This window comes from Borostomias antarcticus (genome assembly GCF_949987555.1).
Source record: "Borostomias antarcticus genome assembly, chromosome: 25".
Taxonomy (NCBI): Eukaryota; Metazoa; Chordata; class Actinopteri; order Stomiiformes; family Stomiidae; genus Borostomias; species Borostomias antarcticus.
The window spans coordinates 8,066,658-8,083,933 of NC_140258.1; the positions used below are offsets into that span (position 1 = coordinate 8,066,658).

At 43.8% G+C, this 17,276-nt stretch overlaps 1 protein-coding gene across 1 annotated transcript in view; it reads left to right on the forward strand.

Annotated features, from left to right (window-relative positions):
• Positions 1 to 11,163: 11,163 nt before the first annotated feature.
• The window catches only part of cfap46 (cilia and flagella associated protein 46), a gene marked incomplete at both ends in the record, with an annotated part of 60,636 nt that continues 54,523 nt past the window's right edge, over positions 11,164 to 17,276 (forward strand). The window contains 6 exons of the mRNA XM_084458779.1: positions 11,164 to 11,212; positions 11,308 to 11,426; positions 14,821 to 14,952; positions 15,235 to 15,299; positions 16,607 to 16,771; positions 16,929 to 17,052. Of these exons, the coding sequence (XP_084314905.1) occupies positions 11,164 to 11,212; positions 11,308 to 11,426; positions 14,821 to 14,952; positions 15,235 to 15,299; positions 16,607 to 16,771; positions 16,929 to 17,052 (654 nt within the window). The remainder of the gene's footprint in view (positions 11,213 to 11,307; positions 11,427 to 14,820; positions 14,953 to 15,234; positions 15,300 to 16,606; positions 16,772 to 16,928; positions 17,053 to 17,276) is intronic.

The following is a 17,276-nucleotide window of genomic DNA, read 5'->3' on the forward strand; positions in this document are numbered from 1 at the left end:
TTAGCAGGTTTGCCAGCCATTCTAGCTATGTGAGGGGGTGGGGGGGGGCAGACAAAAGATGCCTGTCATGCGCAAGAGCCGAACTATGTGATCTCTCAGAACAAACTCTGCCATGGGTCACAGCAGCTGTTTTTCTGTTGCACTAGGGAAAGAGAGGGAACGAGAGCATTTGCCCTTTCATCTCTCCAGAGGAGCAGGTAAATGTCTCTCCCACCTTCTGCTTTTGTCTGGCCAACCCACAGCTTGTGAAGATGCTGACAGCCCATGAATAATCACCCTGTACCAGAGGATGACCATGTACCCTGGGGATGGTACGCCACTTACAGGAGAAAGAAATGAAGATTAATGGATGTTTATCATCTTCTATGCTGGTACAGTAGGTACCAGACAAACCAATCTTCTATATTCTCTCCTGGTGCAGTAGGTACCAGACAAAACAATCTTCTATATTCTCTCCTGGTGCAGTAGGTACCAGACAAAACAATCTTCTATATTCTACTACAGCAGGTACAGTACCAGACAAACCAATCATCTATATTCTACTACAGCAGGTACAGTACCAGACAAACCAATCATCTATATTCTACTACAGCAGGTACCAGACAAACCGATCTTCTAGGGGAGAAAGGAAAATGTGAGACTATGCCGGGCTGGCTCTTGGTGAGGGGGACCCCACAGTGGAATTCGGCCACGGGACCCTCTCTGCAATTTTATGTACTTTTTTTAACACCATGGCCACAGCGCATGCATCGTCTGTGTGTATAGTACCCTGTAGGAATGCCAGCACTGAGACTATGATACGCTGTGTCATCGTTCCTCTGTGCATTAGAATAGTTGAGGCTAATGGCTTTCTCCTGCTGGAATATGGCAAAGTCTTTAAAGCACATTTTAATAATGTTCCCTTCCTCAACTCTGCTTTAGCAGCAGTAGTAGCATGAGTCTTTTTTTGAGTTTGTTTTGGGAGAGTTTGGGTGTTCTTGGCGTACCCATCTGTAAATTTGCTTGCGTGCATGGAAAACTAAATTCATAGATGAAAGGGACTGGTTTTTAAGGCTCCAAAAAAACACTAATGGACTCCTCAGAGCTCAACGAGGTGCCCTACTTCTCCACCCAATTATGTTCTGCCTCTTCCCACTTTAGTCTCTCTTAAGTGGGTCAGGATCAGCCAGGAAATTGGGAAATAATGAATACAATATGGCCGTAGCCTACCTGCCATTGTCCTCAATGTCCGCAATCCTGATGATTAATGGATGTTGTCAGGGGGAAATAAGTGATACATCACCCATATAATGTATTTCTTTCTATGAAATGCAGTAAGCAAAGACTACTGTAAGATAAAAGATGCTAAGGTGATGAACATTGGGATATCGACTTGAGGTTATTACATTCCTTTTCCACTATATTTGTGTCTGTCTCCTCTAGAACTGGGTCGAAAAAATAGTTGAAATCCTTTCAATTACTTAAGCTTTTGCTCCAGTCTATCTGCAATGCCATGAGGGTGGGATCTGCATTTTTTAGAGCAGTCCATGGGTTCAATTGAGCTAGACAAGAACAATCAAACACAAATGAGTAAGTAAAATGATTATGACCCAGGTCTGGTGTCCTCACATGTGCCATTTGGATGTCATGAAGAATAATCACTGAAGTCTAGCCTCAGAGCCAAACACCAACCTTTATAATTCAAGGACTTTGCCTCAGTAATCATATTCACATCCTTTGCCCTCAGTGCCTTTGTATTACCATAGACAGTCGCGTTCTAGGAGCATGAGAATAGGTTAGAAAACTGCACACAATTGTGCAGCTCTGTGCATTCTAGAACTGGTGAGCACAACAGACTAAAAGTAGAATGCCAACACTGACTCATTATAGCCATGGGTTCATGAATGGACATGCGTACAGGTGAGACACAAGCCCTGAGAACATCTCGCTGTTCCACATTTCCCATCATGCAGGGCAGACAGGGAGAAATGGATGCTGGGAGCTCTGCTGGGAGAGGGCTTTGATTCTGGACATGAATAAAAGAAAGAGAGAGAGGGGAGAGAGAGAGAGAGAGAGAGAGAGAGGCAACAGCCTTTCCACAAGCAACTCCTGATGATCAGGTTATAGGTTCTGGAACAAGAACAGATGTATTTTTGTATTAATAACTATTTGTATTTAAAATTTGTATATAACAGAGGTGTATAGTAGGAGGAACTGGGGTGCTGTAAAGGGTGGGGGGGATAGGACAATTCCAAGAGCCCTGTACTATTGTATTCTTTCATAGGGCCCAAAATGTATAATGGCACCACTAAGGAGGTGAGTCCACACATTGAGGTGAGTTACACAAAGTCCTCAGTAGGAGATGTTGCTGCTGCTGTTTCTGAATCTGTACAAATGTGAATTCCAGCGCTCCCCCAACAAAAACACTGGACACCTCCTCCGCTTTGTTCGTTTACATTGTGTCCTAGTTACCGGGGCAGAGCTGCCCGATCACGTTAGCCGCCTGTCCTTTGCTTATCCAGTGACTCTACACTCCCGCCTCCATTTTCTCTGGGCTTTGACTTAATGTCTGTCCCCCCATATCTCACTTAAGGAACAATTCTAATGACTGGGGGCTTGTGGAGTAGAGAGGCTGTGTGTTGGTTGGAGATGGGTTAGGTCTGTATGATGCAAAAAAAAAAAAAACAGGGGTCTCCTGTGCACAATGTCGATGTAGCGCAGCCTGGCCATTTGATGTACTGAGCTGCTGTGGTTGTCACAGCAGGAGAGAAGAATAAAGAGGAGGAGGAGGAGGAGGAGGGAGAAGGATATATGCCAGCGGACGATCAGGAATAATAACCCTGTCCCACTCACTCGCGGTTTGAATTGTGTCACTCAGAAGAACAAGCCTCCCTCTGCCACCCACTCCCTGGCAAACTCACAAACACAGCAGGGGTGAACCGGTCCAAACAAAGTACTGTATCCAGTCTTGGAGAAAACAATGCCTGGAAGCTAGATTTGCATATTTTTAGTGGCACGGTGTCCACACACATTATAATCAATGCTGCGTGTAGGCTACTCTGCAGCCGAAACAGCAAAATAAACTGTCATTTTAAACGTGTGTTGCCACTGAGAAAGACTGGCCTCTGGGTTTTATAGCCTTTGAGAAACTCTTTCCTGTTTACTGCTGCTTATCAAAATAGCAATGTTGGTATGACATGATACAGATGGTTGAATCTGATGTCCTGCGCTGTTTCAATTTCATGGAGGATCATGAGTGAGTTCCAAGGTTTACACTTTTAAACTATTAGTGATTTTTTAGAAAATCCATACAAGCAGGTCTTACAGGACATACTGTACAAAGAATTCCCCAGCTGCTGGTGGGATACACAACAATTGTGTCTCCTGAGAGGAAAGAGATGGAAATAGAAAGGAGATAAAGATATATACAGTATGGAATAAGAAATAAAGCATGAGAGAGAAGGAACAGAGACAGCATGAACTCAGATTCACTGATAATTTAGGAATGCAGCGTAGGAGGACCTAGTTTGGGCTGACAGCAAAAGGAACAGAAGCTGCAAAAAATAGAGAGGAGAGAGGATTGCTGAAGGTTGCAAGTGAAACTGAAATGCTATATCTGGGGAAGGATACAAGATCCCAAATGTGTTTCTTTGTACGCATGCACACACACACACACACACACACACACACACACACACACACACACACACACACACACACACACACACACACGATCATGCTCACCATTGCTCTGCCATACTGCAGACATGTGACCAGGCTTCATTAGAATTGATTATCACCTGCTGATTACCTCCTACCACTAATGAAGAAGGCCACGAAGCCACTCGCTTTGTTGTCACACTCTTTCACTGGCTCTCTTGTTAGCATGCGAGCTAAGGCGCCGTGGGTCATGTCACAAGGTATTTGTGTCACGCATCGAGTGCCGCCACCAGTGCTATGAAGAAAAGCGTTACTTAAAGAACGATGTGCTTCATTGGCGACTGCATTGCGATGGCTTCTCCATGTCCTCTGGAGTATGTATCCCTGTGCTTTACGTCTTAGCCCCGGCCAGTGTCTGCCAATGAAATGCAGGTATTAGTTTGTACGCATGGATTCCAAATCTCGACCACTGTGAAAACCAAAAACAGTGCCTTTAATCTGCAGGAAGTGGGGGGAGGGTGTGCCTTGGCCCACTGTGGTGTCTGTACTGTAGCTCTGTGCAGGACAGGGACAGCTTGGTCCCCTTACACCATTATAACATCATCGCACATATCAGAATGACCCCCCCCCCCCCCCCCCCCCCCCGCCCCTCACCCTCTAGCCTTTACCTATTCACTTATGTTCTGTGATACGGGATCTATGACAGTTGAAGAGCCTGAATGCGTATTTAATGACACGTCTGGCTCAGATCGGACCATCTGCCCAAGTGTCAGGACCCTGCACAGCCTGGCCCGGAGTGAGCCTGATTGGCAGAGACACTGGAGCCAATCCCTACAAGATGACTCTCGTCCCCCGTGAGGGGTCTCGGTCAGGGGGATCTGTACCCTGTACCCTGACGGACTGCAGTTTGTCATCACGGAGGACAGTGGGTCAGTGGGGGGTGGTTGGGGGGTGCCCTCTTTAGGCATATGGTACATAACACTCGCGGCCTGCAGCCCTGGCACAGGAAGGTCCACAGTGACCAGGGACAGCTACAGAGAGAGAGAGAGAGGGGGGCAGGGCAGTGTGTGGGTGTGTGCTTGTGCATGCGTGTGTGTGTCTGTGAGAGAGATAGAGAGAGATCCTGAGAGTGAGCTAGATTGTCTCACAGGGGATGCATTTTCAGAATGAAATGGCCCATCTGTGGCCTTACATAAAAGCGTTTCCCTCCAGTGGAATTAGGAGTGGAGAAAGAAGTGCTGGAAAATGTGCCAATCAGTCTGTTGAAAGGAAAGCCATGTGAACCGTAAAACTGCCGGGGCTATCCTGAAGGGGCATGAGATGACACAGAGAGGTATCTCATCCCTCCCCCATCTCACTCGAATCTCCCCTTCTCTGCTCTCTCCATCGCCTGTGTATTTGTCTTGGCTGTGCAGTGCTGTGCTCTTTGCTGTGCCGTCTGTCCAATTGGCGCTAGTTAGCATACAGCTACTGTACTACACTGTACCTTTTGCTACCAAAAGGTATGGGTCTTAGTGTCGGAGTTCAGAACGGGCCGAAACGGGCAGATTTGTTGATGCTTTCTTGAGAACCGCTGATTCAAACAACTTCACACACATCCCAGCACTTGAGCAGGCTCTTGCCAACTTTATACAGCGCTGGATTCTTGAGATAATCATGATACAGACAAACAGACATACTGTACAGACAGTCAGACATGACAGACAGAAAATATAGAAAATATATTCCTGCCTTTTTGCCATCTTGCCATCTTACCATCTGGCGTTTATTTCTGATATCGCGAGATAGGCCATTTGGCGGATCCACAAATTATTTTTCATTTTTGTTAACATCAAGATCAGAGACATCCTTCTCTAAATACATTAGAAAAGCCCACACCACTTATACCATCAACAACTGTATATGTTGAAAACATGCATCATGGGCAGAGGTTTTGCACTAGTTATGTTTTAAAATCCTCTCCCTACACCTCTGAACATATTCAAGTAACTCCTATTCAGCATATTTAAGCATAGCAATGTGTTGACATAACAGTATTCATATTTTCCCATGTTACTTTCCATATCATCAAAGGGAAGTGGACAAGAAAGTGTTCAGGCCGTTCTATTAATACATCCATGGTTCAGGCCCTCAGAAATTGCCTTGATGATTGGACCGGAGCGCAAACTCCCAGTCGGCAGCCTGTTGGATGTTGACTTGATGTCTCAATTCCTTCCAATTACTGTGAAATGCTGAATCTGAGACAGTTTGAGGACGAGTAGCTAGTTTTTGCTTTTTTGTTTCAGTAAAGCTACCGTAGGTGCTTCTTAAGGCAGGGAGGAAAGGAGGGGGTGGAGGGGTTACCATGGTGCTTGAGCTCAGTGGCGTTGCAGGAGCTTAACGATGACTCTGGATCCCTCTGCTTTTGATCTCGTTCCTTCAGACGCCGCCTGCTCCTCCTCCACATCCTGGCAGAGACCGAAACCCCAGGCAAACTCAGCTGCCGGGAGAGAAATATATACCTGGAAAATATTTACACTTCTGCGAGAGTTTTCATAATTTAAAGCCCTTGTAACTGATGAGCTTCTCCTGAGATAGATACTGAAACATGAACACCTAAATGTCATGAATACATCCTGCTGTGTATCATCAGTCAGGCATTGTAAGGGTGTAAAAACATCAATTCCCAGAAAGTGTGCATGAGGTTTGCTTGTTCACATTCACCCCCTTACAGTGTATATACTATATACTGTATAGGTCCCTGGACCTGCACTGACTTACAGTAGGGGTTTTATGTCATGTCCCTCTACTGTCCAGACCAGAACCGTGGGGGGTAACAGGACATAGTGGGACAGTGGGGTGGGGGGGTGGGGGTTTACAGGCCATGGGTGGGACAGTGTGGGGGGGGGGGTCTAGGATCGATAGGCATGCTCTGATCTTGCTTATGGCACACTCAATGCTTCAGTGGTGCATCAAAACCTAACCTTTCACCACACATGAAACAGAAAACCGAAAGGGGGAAGAACCAATGCTAAGAGAAGCAGGCATTACACCGTATTATAGTCAGTAAAGGCATGTCTGCTTCACTGAGCTTTTGAGTGTTCTTTGCCCTGACCTGGTGAGCAGGTTAGGTAAGCTGTACTGGAGAAGTGCTGGTGAAAGTGTGGGCTTATGTATGCAGCCCTGCGTGTCTCTGTGGTTCCCGAGGCCTGTCACTCCACACGAGAGGCAGGGGACAGGCGGAGTGTGGCTAATCGCTGCTGACAATGTGTGGCCGCGCTGAGAGAGTGCAGGGGACGAGGAGGAGAGGTTTGGCGAAGTGTCTAACGAGCATATCAATCAAACGCGGCTTATCCTCTTAGGGATCTCCCCTGGAAAAAAAAAAGGTTTAAAGCAGGCTATGTTTTTGAAGATAACAACAGTGGTGGGATGATGAATTAGAAATTGAGCAATATGGGATTCCTTTGTAGTGTCCAACATTTAGAATGTACAGTGTACGTGGCCTTGCCATACATCAGTGACATGCATACATTCATCTTAGCTTGTCACACTATATAGTACAGAGCCTAGGAATATGGGGAGGTGTGCTTTAATGCTCCATGGCTTTCAGCTGTTCAAAAATGATCAATCTGTACAACCAAAGCAGGTAGTCTACAAGCTAAATAGGATTGGGTAACTGTTTCACAGCTCGAGTGCTGGATGCACAGGGTGCCATCAGAAATCCAAATTCTTCTCACATCAAGGATTAAAAAATAAATAAACAAATGACACCTGTCATCCACAGTAAGGAACTGTACCCTTTCCACTCATCAGCTGTCTGAGCATTTGTGAGGAGATGAGGGTGCCTATAAATAAACAAAATTTGAGAGCTAAACTTTTAAACCAACAAACTGGATGCAAATATCTTCCAGTATTGCAAGGCTCTTACTCATACAGTGCTCATTCAGGGGCAGTCAGTATTCCTCTCTTTACGAAGTCACAAACTCTCTGGATTTTAAATACTGCTGATATTAAATATTAATAACCAAACCTCTAGGGAATCAGGATGTCACTGTATGAAATATGAAAATTGCCATTTCTCCCTAGTGTACTGAGTCAAGATTGGGAATGGCAGGGTCTGTCAAAGGGGGTGGGTGAGTAAGAAGAGATACGGTATTTCTCACTGAGGCTGCTGATGTGGCGTAACAAATGCAGGCAATGTGCCAAGAAGATGATTCACACCCACTAATTCACCCCTCCTTTGGTCTTTCAGCTCATCATGAGGGATAGAATTTGAATTCTAGTTCAGATTTATGGGAGGAAAAAGAACCTTGTCATGTCAACATAATTGTTTGGGTTATAACCTCATAAGAAAACAGAAGAGGAGTGTGGAATTTAGCCCATGGTTCATCTATCAATCATTAGTGTTGGGGGAAGGTCGTCATGTGGGTTCTCTAATGAAACATTTGGGAGGGAGAGCTTATCCTCTTATTTCCAGGTACAATATCATCTGCCGTGGAGTAAGACATTGACATGGAACTGAATATACAGCCTACATTTCACATGGTCCATTTTGCAAAGCCAATATCCACAGCAGGAAATGTTGTATCCCATGTGTGTTTTGGTTTTGATGGGATATGAATGCTGTGCACAGTGTGTGTGTGTTTGTGTGTGTGTGTGTGTGTGTGTGTGTGTGTGTGTGTGTGTGTGTGTGTGTGTGTGTGTCAAGCTCATATACAGTAAGTAGGCATTTGTGATCTCTGTCAGATTTCTACTACTATCAATGTGGGTACGCTGTATGTGCAACTAAAAGTTGTACTGCATAACATTAAATAATTGATTGTATTTTGTGCGAGTTAATCAATAATTGATTCGATCTTGCTCATTTCTCGGGGATGTGCTGGTATTATTGTGTTTTGGGAATTACCCAGAGATGTTGAAAGTTATCTCAGGAGGGAGTGATGCATTTGATCCATTATGGTGAATTGTTCACGTATAGTGTTGAGGGGAAATGGCAGATCTTCAAATCTCCCCACTAAGCAGCTCTAACTGCAATTCTCTCTCACCAAATTGCATGGACCACTGAGCTAATTTTTAACTTTCGATTGATTTAAGAACTACTGAACCTTTTTACACTGAAAGCACAGTCCTTTGTTTGCAGCGGACTAACAACTCTCCCGATTGGCCACCTCCGTGCGAAATGTGCCACAAATTTGCACTAACTAGAATCTGTAGACTGAGAGGAATCCAATGATATCCACCTCTAGCTTGATTCTGTAGACTGAGAGAAATCCAATGATGTCCACCTCTTGACATTTAGTCGATTTTACTGACCGTTCGATCGAAGAGAAGATGGACCAATTTCATTCAACAACATGTACATGATGTACATGATGCATCATGGGTGGGGGTCGACAGGCTCACTGTGCAGTTATTGCTATTATTAATAATAAAGTCAGGCTCTCTCCATCCAGAGCAGTGTGAACTGCCAAAAAGCCCACGCGAAACTGGCTAAAAGGATTAGCCTCACTATCAGGCTCCACCTAATAACCAGCTTTCTGAACTAACAGTTTAATTATACTCTAGCTTCTAAGTACTGTAATTAAACTAGTGAGAGAATAGCTTTTTGATTCTTGATTCAGTTCTTTTTTATCTGAGTTAGCCTAATGCATCCCCAAAATAATAATCCCAAAATGGTGATGCTTAATGCAGCTTTTCTTTTGTGTCGTATCTTTGTAGAAGCTTAGGTGATTAATGGGATTTAGTTGCGGTGCATTGTTTATCTTTGTCTTCCACCTTGGTGAAAATCAATGGTGGCGACACAAATACACCATATGGATTATTCCCCATCAGACAAGGAGCTGCGGTTTGTCCAGTGCTACATAGATAACACATATAGCATACACAGCTGCTTGCATGCATACTTGAATGTTTTTGTTATCAGTGAGCAATTATAGGGTGAATAAACTGCAATGGCTTGATGTTGCTGTTGTCTAGGCCTGCCACAAAAGCCAGTAGCCTATAGTTAATCAAATCAAATCAAACTTTATTTGTCTAGCACATTTCATACACAGAGGAAACACAATGAGCTTTACAGAGAGCAATGGGGGGGAGAGGTAGGAGCCAGAAGAGTGAACTGTAAAAATTCTACCCTGACCGCTCTCAATGAGACGATCAAGCAAGCTCCTGGAAAATGAGACATGACTATCAGTAGAGTATACAAATAGATACAGAGATGTTGTCTATATGGTAGGCCATTGTGTGTTAGCTATCCCTGTAGTCTATAATATTATATTTAAGTAAATCATATACTGTAACAAAGCACAATAAGCACTGAGCAGAACAGGCTCATAGAGAATAGAGTAAACTAGGTATAGTCGCAAAGCAGAGGTGAGGAGACAGAAAGCGGAGAGCCAAGAGTAAAAAAGATGTAGGGTTGGCTGGATAGGGACAGCTGGCGATACAGAGTGTGAAGGAGCTGGACGCAAGGAAGGCAGGGGGCCTCTCCAGGAGCCATGGGATGTCATTTGGAGAACCTTGGCCGGGGTGGGGGGGGCTCTCCGGGACCTGATACAGGGTGGCCTGCAGGAGACAGGGAGGTGTCCACAGGACCGAGTATAAGAGGGAGAGACACAGGGGAGGAGGGAGGAAGACAGGGTTAGTAGCTGTACTGGACATCCACAGCAGACGTGGGGGTTTCTATCGGACTCAGAGTGGTCTGCAGGTGACAGTGAGGCATCCACTGGACCAGGTTAGAAAATAGTAGGGAGAAGCACTAGGGAGAGGCAGAAAAGGGTTAGTAGCACGCCAGCACACAGAGCCACATAAGCAACACAGATATTAAAACAGACTGTGCCAGTCGCTGGGCAACAAGCATCTGCACACAATGCATAACAGGATATACACCAATGTATACGAAAGATTCACAAGCAGGTTGGAGGCTGCCTTTCTGTGTTAGGCCATTAATGCTTAAATAAATAAATAAATAAATATTGGAATTAAATGTAGACTGTTGGGAGAGGTCGAGGCTACACAGACTCAAAATAGATAGCCTAGAGGTTTTGAAATGTTTCTGTATAGGCCTAATACAATGATTCACTCTTTCCTACCATCTTTTTTTAGATACATTTCTCCAAATAACAGTCAGACTGACCTCCAATCAATCTACAAACAAAGCTCATTACAGTAGGTTGCTTGTCTGGAGGGTCTGGAGGGTCTGAGCAACTGTGTCAACTGGTTTGCTTTCTTCAACGTTTTTTGTCCTTCTGAGCCTTTGTGCTTTCCGTCCTCAGTGCACTACTTGTTGCTAGGATACGTTCCCAAACCAGAGACGCAAAACTTGGCAAACTGACACGAAGCGTTCAACGAGACGTTTAACAGTGACAGCAGCACTTGCTATGAGATACTGAGATAGTAATGTAACTTCTGCTTCATTAGAGTTTAACAATGTTGGTTTTTGAACGTTAGCCGCCGTCATTTGCTAGTTAAACCGGCTTTCTCACTCGGCGCGAGCTACGTGAGCTATCAGAGTCGACTACACAGACTACAACCACGTGACTCCAAACTATGGATCTTCACATTCGTCAATATTTAACCAAGGCACAGCAGCACAAAGGTGACAAGGTCTTAGCAAGATACAATAAGCAAGTAGTCATTCTGCATTCAAGCTAACGTTAAGCACTAACCAGTTGTCACACTGTTTTTGTCCAGATATTGATGCACTGCGTGCAGCGTACGGTTTGATAGTGAAGGGGACGTCTCGCGAGACTGCCTCGGACCCGTGCTTTGGCCCAGAGCTGTACGTGTTATGTGGGGAGCAAGCTTTTCAGGTGAGGACCAGGGTTATAATAGTTTTGCTTTTTTCATTAGTTTTTATTTTTATATTGTTTTAACTTTTTGTGTTCAATTTCAGTTTTGTTTTAATTAGTTTTCAAAGCAGATTTGCTAGTTTAGTTTATTTTTTATTTTTTGATAATGCTTAGTTTTAGTTTAGTTTTTATTAGTTTCAGTATTAGTTTTAGTTGTTTTTTTTCTGCGCTAGCCTCGTGAGACCATCCTGATCTCGTGAGCTCATGTTGTTTCACTCCGTGTGAAACAAACCATCTGGTGAACGTCAGATTACTTCTGCGCAGGGACACAGCTAAAGAAATAATGGAGGATAGATTTAATATCCACCCAAAATACTAGGCTTATGTATGAAATGAAAAAGACTAAAACTAAGGACATTTTCTCTACAATTTTAGTTTATTTTAGTTAGTTTTGTAAACACACAATACAGTTTTAGTTAGTTATTGTTTTTTTGTAAAGCCTAGTTTTTATTTTTATTTCAGTTAACTAAAATGTTTTTTCACACCTAGTTTTCGTTTTTTAGTTAGTTTTCGTTAACTATAATAACCTTGGTGAGGACATTAAATGCCATCTAACCTTACAAGTCTGAGGTATAGGTCTTTTGTTTGTTTGCTTGGTTGCTTGTTTGATCATAAACAGGGCTTGTCTCGACCAATCTACCCAATTCCCCTAGAAAATTGATAATTTCAGAGGATGTTTTTCTGCATTTTAGTGAGTTTATGGAGTAATGTTGTTGCCAAAATTTTGATTGGAGGCCCATAGGACAGTGGGCAAGGGGGCATCGAAAAGACTCTGGAGGGTTGGCAGCTCCATCTACAAACAGTAACACTTAGGTTAAATGACGGAGAAAAACCTTGTTCAAAGACAGTGGATCTGGCAGGATAAGTTTGTCCAGAAAACAAACTTTTTTTCGAACTAGAAAGCCAGCCTAGAAATAGTAGATAGGGAAAACAGTTCTTAGCTGAGTTCTTAGTTCTTTTTTCTTATTGATTATGTCAAAGGTGCTTTTACACACACCAGCGTAACTAGGTTCTCAGGCCCCGGGGCAAATATATTTTTCAGGCCCCACCCACACACGTACACCCCACCCAAACACGTACACCCCACCCAAACATAAACACAACTCCGAAACCGCCAAATGCACTACACAATAACAGCCGGCTGCCCTGGACCACGGCCTGATTTCTCCAACTAAACGACATAGCTTCTTTAGCCAGCATACACTAGCAATTTAACACAATGGCAGTTGATAGGCTATGTCGTTAGATCAAATAGCATCAAGGAAAGCACAGCAGCTTATAGGGGCGCATTCCCCAACAACATAAGAATGACATTGATTTAAATCCCCAATCCCACTCAGAGAGAAAAAAACTCTGTACTCACCCATTAGATGATCATCTTACGGGCCTTGCGCTCAGCAAAGTCATTAAAGGAGTAGTAAAGGGAAAATCATGTTTAGCCCTGTTTTAAGGTTATTTATGATCATATCCAGGATGCCCCACTGTCACCAGCAGACCACCCTGAGTCCGATAGATACCCCTGTGTCTGCTGTGGATGTCGTAGCGTTTAGTTAACACACGTACACACAGACATACACCAGTCCACTTCCGGCTTTAGGCCTGGACCTGGGCTCTAGGGGGGTCCGAGGGCATGCCCCCCCGGGAGAATTTTTTACATTGTTAATTTAAATGCATCAATTTGGCGCACTTTGAGAGCAAAATCAAGAAGCCATAGCAATTTAATCATCGGACCACATTTGGTTATGAAAGGGGATGGCAAAGAAGTAGTCATACCCAAATCATGGTAAACGAGACATGACTTTAATAAATAATAATCAATATTAAATAACATCCAGTGTCGTGCCCGGTCTTTTTCAATGAAAATACAGGTAACACCCTGACAAACAACTCAATGTGCCAAAGACCACATTTCCATCTACTGTACAAAAGGCTATTTAATGCAACATACTGCGGACATTAGCCCTTCAAAATGTCAGTTCTGAAAAAGAAAAATCTGGGAGAAAATGTGCCAGTGGAAGCTGAAATGACTGCAGTTGCTAAAAAGAGCCAGCTGACCATCATCTAAAAGAGCCCTATTAGATCCCTCAGATGGCAATCATACAATCTGAATGAGGCTTCCCCTCTGACACTAACATCTGCCACACACCAGGGCAGAGGGCCTGGACATCTTACTGGTCTTATATATCTCCCACCCTCTCTCCCTCCCTCCTACCATCTAATGAGCCTCTGACACTAACAGAGTGCGAGTGTGTGTGTGTGAGAGAGAGAGAGTGCGTGTGTGAGAGAGAGAGAATGATGAGTGAGGGAGCTACCTGCCCTGCTGCCTCTACCTGCCCTCCTGCCAAATCGGTGTCAGCCTAGTTAGGAGAGGCGCTCATATTTACAAGTGTCAGATAAGGAGGAGCACCGCCACCACCACAGAAGAAGACTACCTCGGAAAAGTTATTTTAATGGAAGCGCCGAGGCTTCAAAACCCAGCATTTGTTTTGTTAAAATAGACCCTTTTGCTCAGGTAAGTGAAGTTTCATGTTTATCTGACACTTGTAAATATGAGCGCCTCTCCTAACTAGGCTGAGTGAACGGACCAGCAAAGGACTGTTGTCTGGCATGAGCGAGCGGAATGCGACAACGGGACTGAGAAGGGCTAAGCCAGACCTAACGTTATCTCCACACTACAGCATCTAACGTAACTTATTACATGGTACTCTGAAATACTTGATTGTGATTACTGATTAGTGTAACATTATGTTCCTCTCAGAGTGAAGATCTTATCACAGTATGACTGAAACAGTGCATTATCTGGCATTTTGGCAACCAATACGTTGTGTTGTTGCAGTTCTTATCTTTAGACACTAGATGGGGGAAATAATTCACATATTCCATATTATACCTTTAATTTACTAACAGACCATTCAAATCTAGAAAGACTTACTGCCAGTCAAAAAGACAACATGACTCCATACCATAACACCTGGTCCTCCTTCCTGCAATACATTCAGAGCTGACAGAACTGACAGTGCGCACCAACGCACCATAGCAGCCATACACGGTGCCATCCTTAAAGGATGATACAGTACTGTACATATATCCTGAACAGCAGTTTTTTTTATCCATAAAATAAATATTTTCATATTGTACTGTCTAGCATACATGTAGCATATGAATACTGCATGTGTGGCATGCATTGCAAGGCCATTAAGCTATATCCAAACAGTTTGAATTATAAAATACATTTAAAGAATAAGTAGGCCGCTGTCTACAGTATGTGAAATGATGTGATACAATGACGTGGGATGTTTGAGGGTAGGGCTGAAATATTTATTTGTCCATGGCATATACGTATTTTGTGTTTCAGCTGGGTTGCGAGGAGATCAGCAGAGACTGTCTAATGATGTACTTTGAGCGCAAACCCCCGGCCAATCAATTCCGTTGCCGAGCGTACCTCTGCCAAGGCCAGCTGAATTCTCCAGAGACTATCGGGAGTGTGGTAAGCCCATACAGAACCATTGTAACTACTGTAAAAAAAAGTCTGCTCACTTGGCGTCGATCGAACCACCTCTCAACAAACTGCGTTGGTTTGACACCTCAACCTTTTGAGAAGATCTCTTGATCTCCCCCAAGGGTTGTCCTATTGACTTGCACATAGGAGGCCTTTATCTGATTTTCAGATTGAGTGAGAAATTATAGATGACACAAATCCTTCAGCTGCTCCCCTGCCTATCTAACACGTCTTTCTTTCTTTCTATCAAACTTATTGTTTCAAACTCAGGAGGACATTGAAACGGCTGTGATTTCTTTTTTGAAGGCGATTGAGATTTCAAAGGACAAACCAAGGTATGCAGTCTGATGGAAACATGTTTCTAATTGTCCTGCCACCTTTCTTGACCTAAGTTCTGTCTAGATGACAGACAAGTTGAATAATTGATTTGATATGTGGAAGATGCATGTGACTGATGGTTGTTCCATAAGATGCAAGGCGTAGACCGCCTGCGCTTCCATCGAAACAGTCTTTTGATGGTAGACTGTTGCCGAACATTGATATTCGCAGAGATTCAGAGTTCATTTTCAGAGTTGCTTGGTGTACAGCAAACTGAAATGGTTCAGAGTTTAAAAGTTGAAAAAAAAGCTTCTACACTTGCTGGAAGTGGATCATTTGAACGAGTTTGTGGAGCTCCTTAAGACACGACGCGTCAACTCATAGAGATCTTAGATAGGAGGTAGCTGTTCAGCAATTCTGCGGATACAGATTGGTTTTCATCAATCAGGCCAAAAGCTTGAATCCTTTGTTGCAAGAAGAAATCACAGGTACAAGAGAGAGAAGAGAACCTGTCCCAGGCTTAAATACAAGAGGAAACTGAGGGGTATTTGTATGGACAGCAACGATTGGTCACTCACACAGGGGGAGGAATGTGGGTGAGCTCTGACCCCCCACTCACTTGGGGTCGTAAAAAGTGAGCCAAGATTCTCTTAAGTATCTGGAATCACCAAATATCCCTGTTGTGGACATCTCATATGTATGTACATAGCATAATCAACTGATTCATGATTTTAGCTTCAGATTGATTGGTTTACTTATCTTGATTGGGTCAAAAGGTAATGTAGGGATTAACACATCATGAAAAGCAAATAGCCATGTCATAAGCACATCAACTTCAATTTCATGCTTGCCTATGCACTGAATGTGTTCAGATCAAATTTGAGATTCTAGCATGGGATCCTTATAGCCAGCCAGTGTAGAGCGAGTTGGATGATGAACTCATAATCTGTCAATAAGGAACTGCTGCAAGCAACAATCCCAATTAACACCAAAGTGAATGAATAGTAATACAACCCAGACTAATGTTCAGCGTACCCTCTGGTGGATCAATTAGCAGTCCTCGTAAAGACTCGTCCATGTTGAGCAATTCCCATCTCATCCATGTTGAACAATTCCCTTTAGAGCCTATAACCCAGTAATTCTGTCATCCCAAATAGACATACCAAACGGGTTTACTGAACAAAGGTTACTCTGAGTTCATTTGCAATTCATAGGGTCGACACTTGGCCTTAATTGAGATGTACTGAACGATCAGATAGCGTATGAGAAGGAGCCTGAATAATTGTTTCAAGACGGTTTTCTTCATCTGCGCTGTTTTCCTCAGATACCACTTCCTGGTGTTCAACGCCTCGGTGCTATACTTCCAGACGGTGCGTCCTCTCCTGAGGCCCGGGCTGCGCCAGCATCTGGCGCCCTCCCTCACTCAGGTGGTCAAAGCCCTGGAGCTGGTGGCAGACCCTGACCACACCTGGAGGGCACAGCTCATGCTGTAGGTGGCACCACCATGACATCTGCTTACTCATACAAATAACTATTGAATAGACCTGGATTTAAGTCCAGATCAGAATCAGGATGTACCACTGGGTTTGTTTCAAAGGATTTCTGTAAAAGGTAATTTGTCAGTAACTGGCTTTCTCCTGAGACAGACACCTTGTTGAATGCCTTGTGGATGCTGGCAAAGGGAAGGAGGCGTGCAGTTTTGCCAAGACCACATCTGACTTCATAGAAGCACACACCCCCGAGCTGTATCCAAAAATCTTCTCCCTGCAGGTATATCCTTCACAGGTCTTATAATGTGTTCATATATAAAGGATAATGTATGGCCAGTCGGTCATTATCGAAAAATAAGAGCCCAACAGTGCATTTGGTTTTGTAACGCACTGAAGGGCTCTTATTTTTCAATATATTGACCGGCTGGCCATACAGTACAGTATGTTATCCCGCTTACATTACATGGCTACTTACCAACGACATGAATATTATATGCCTACACT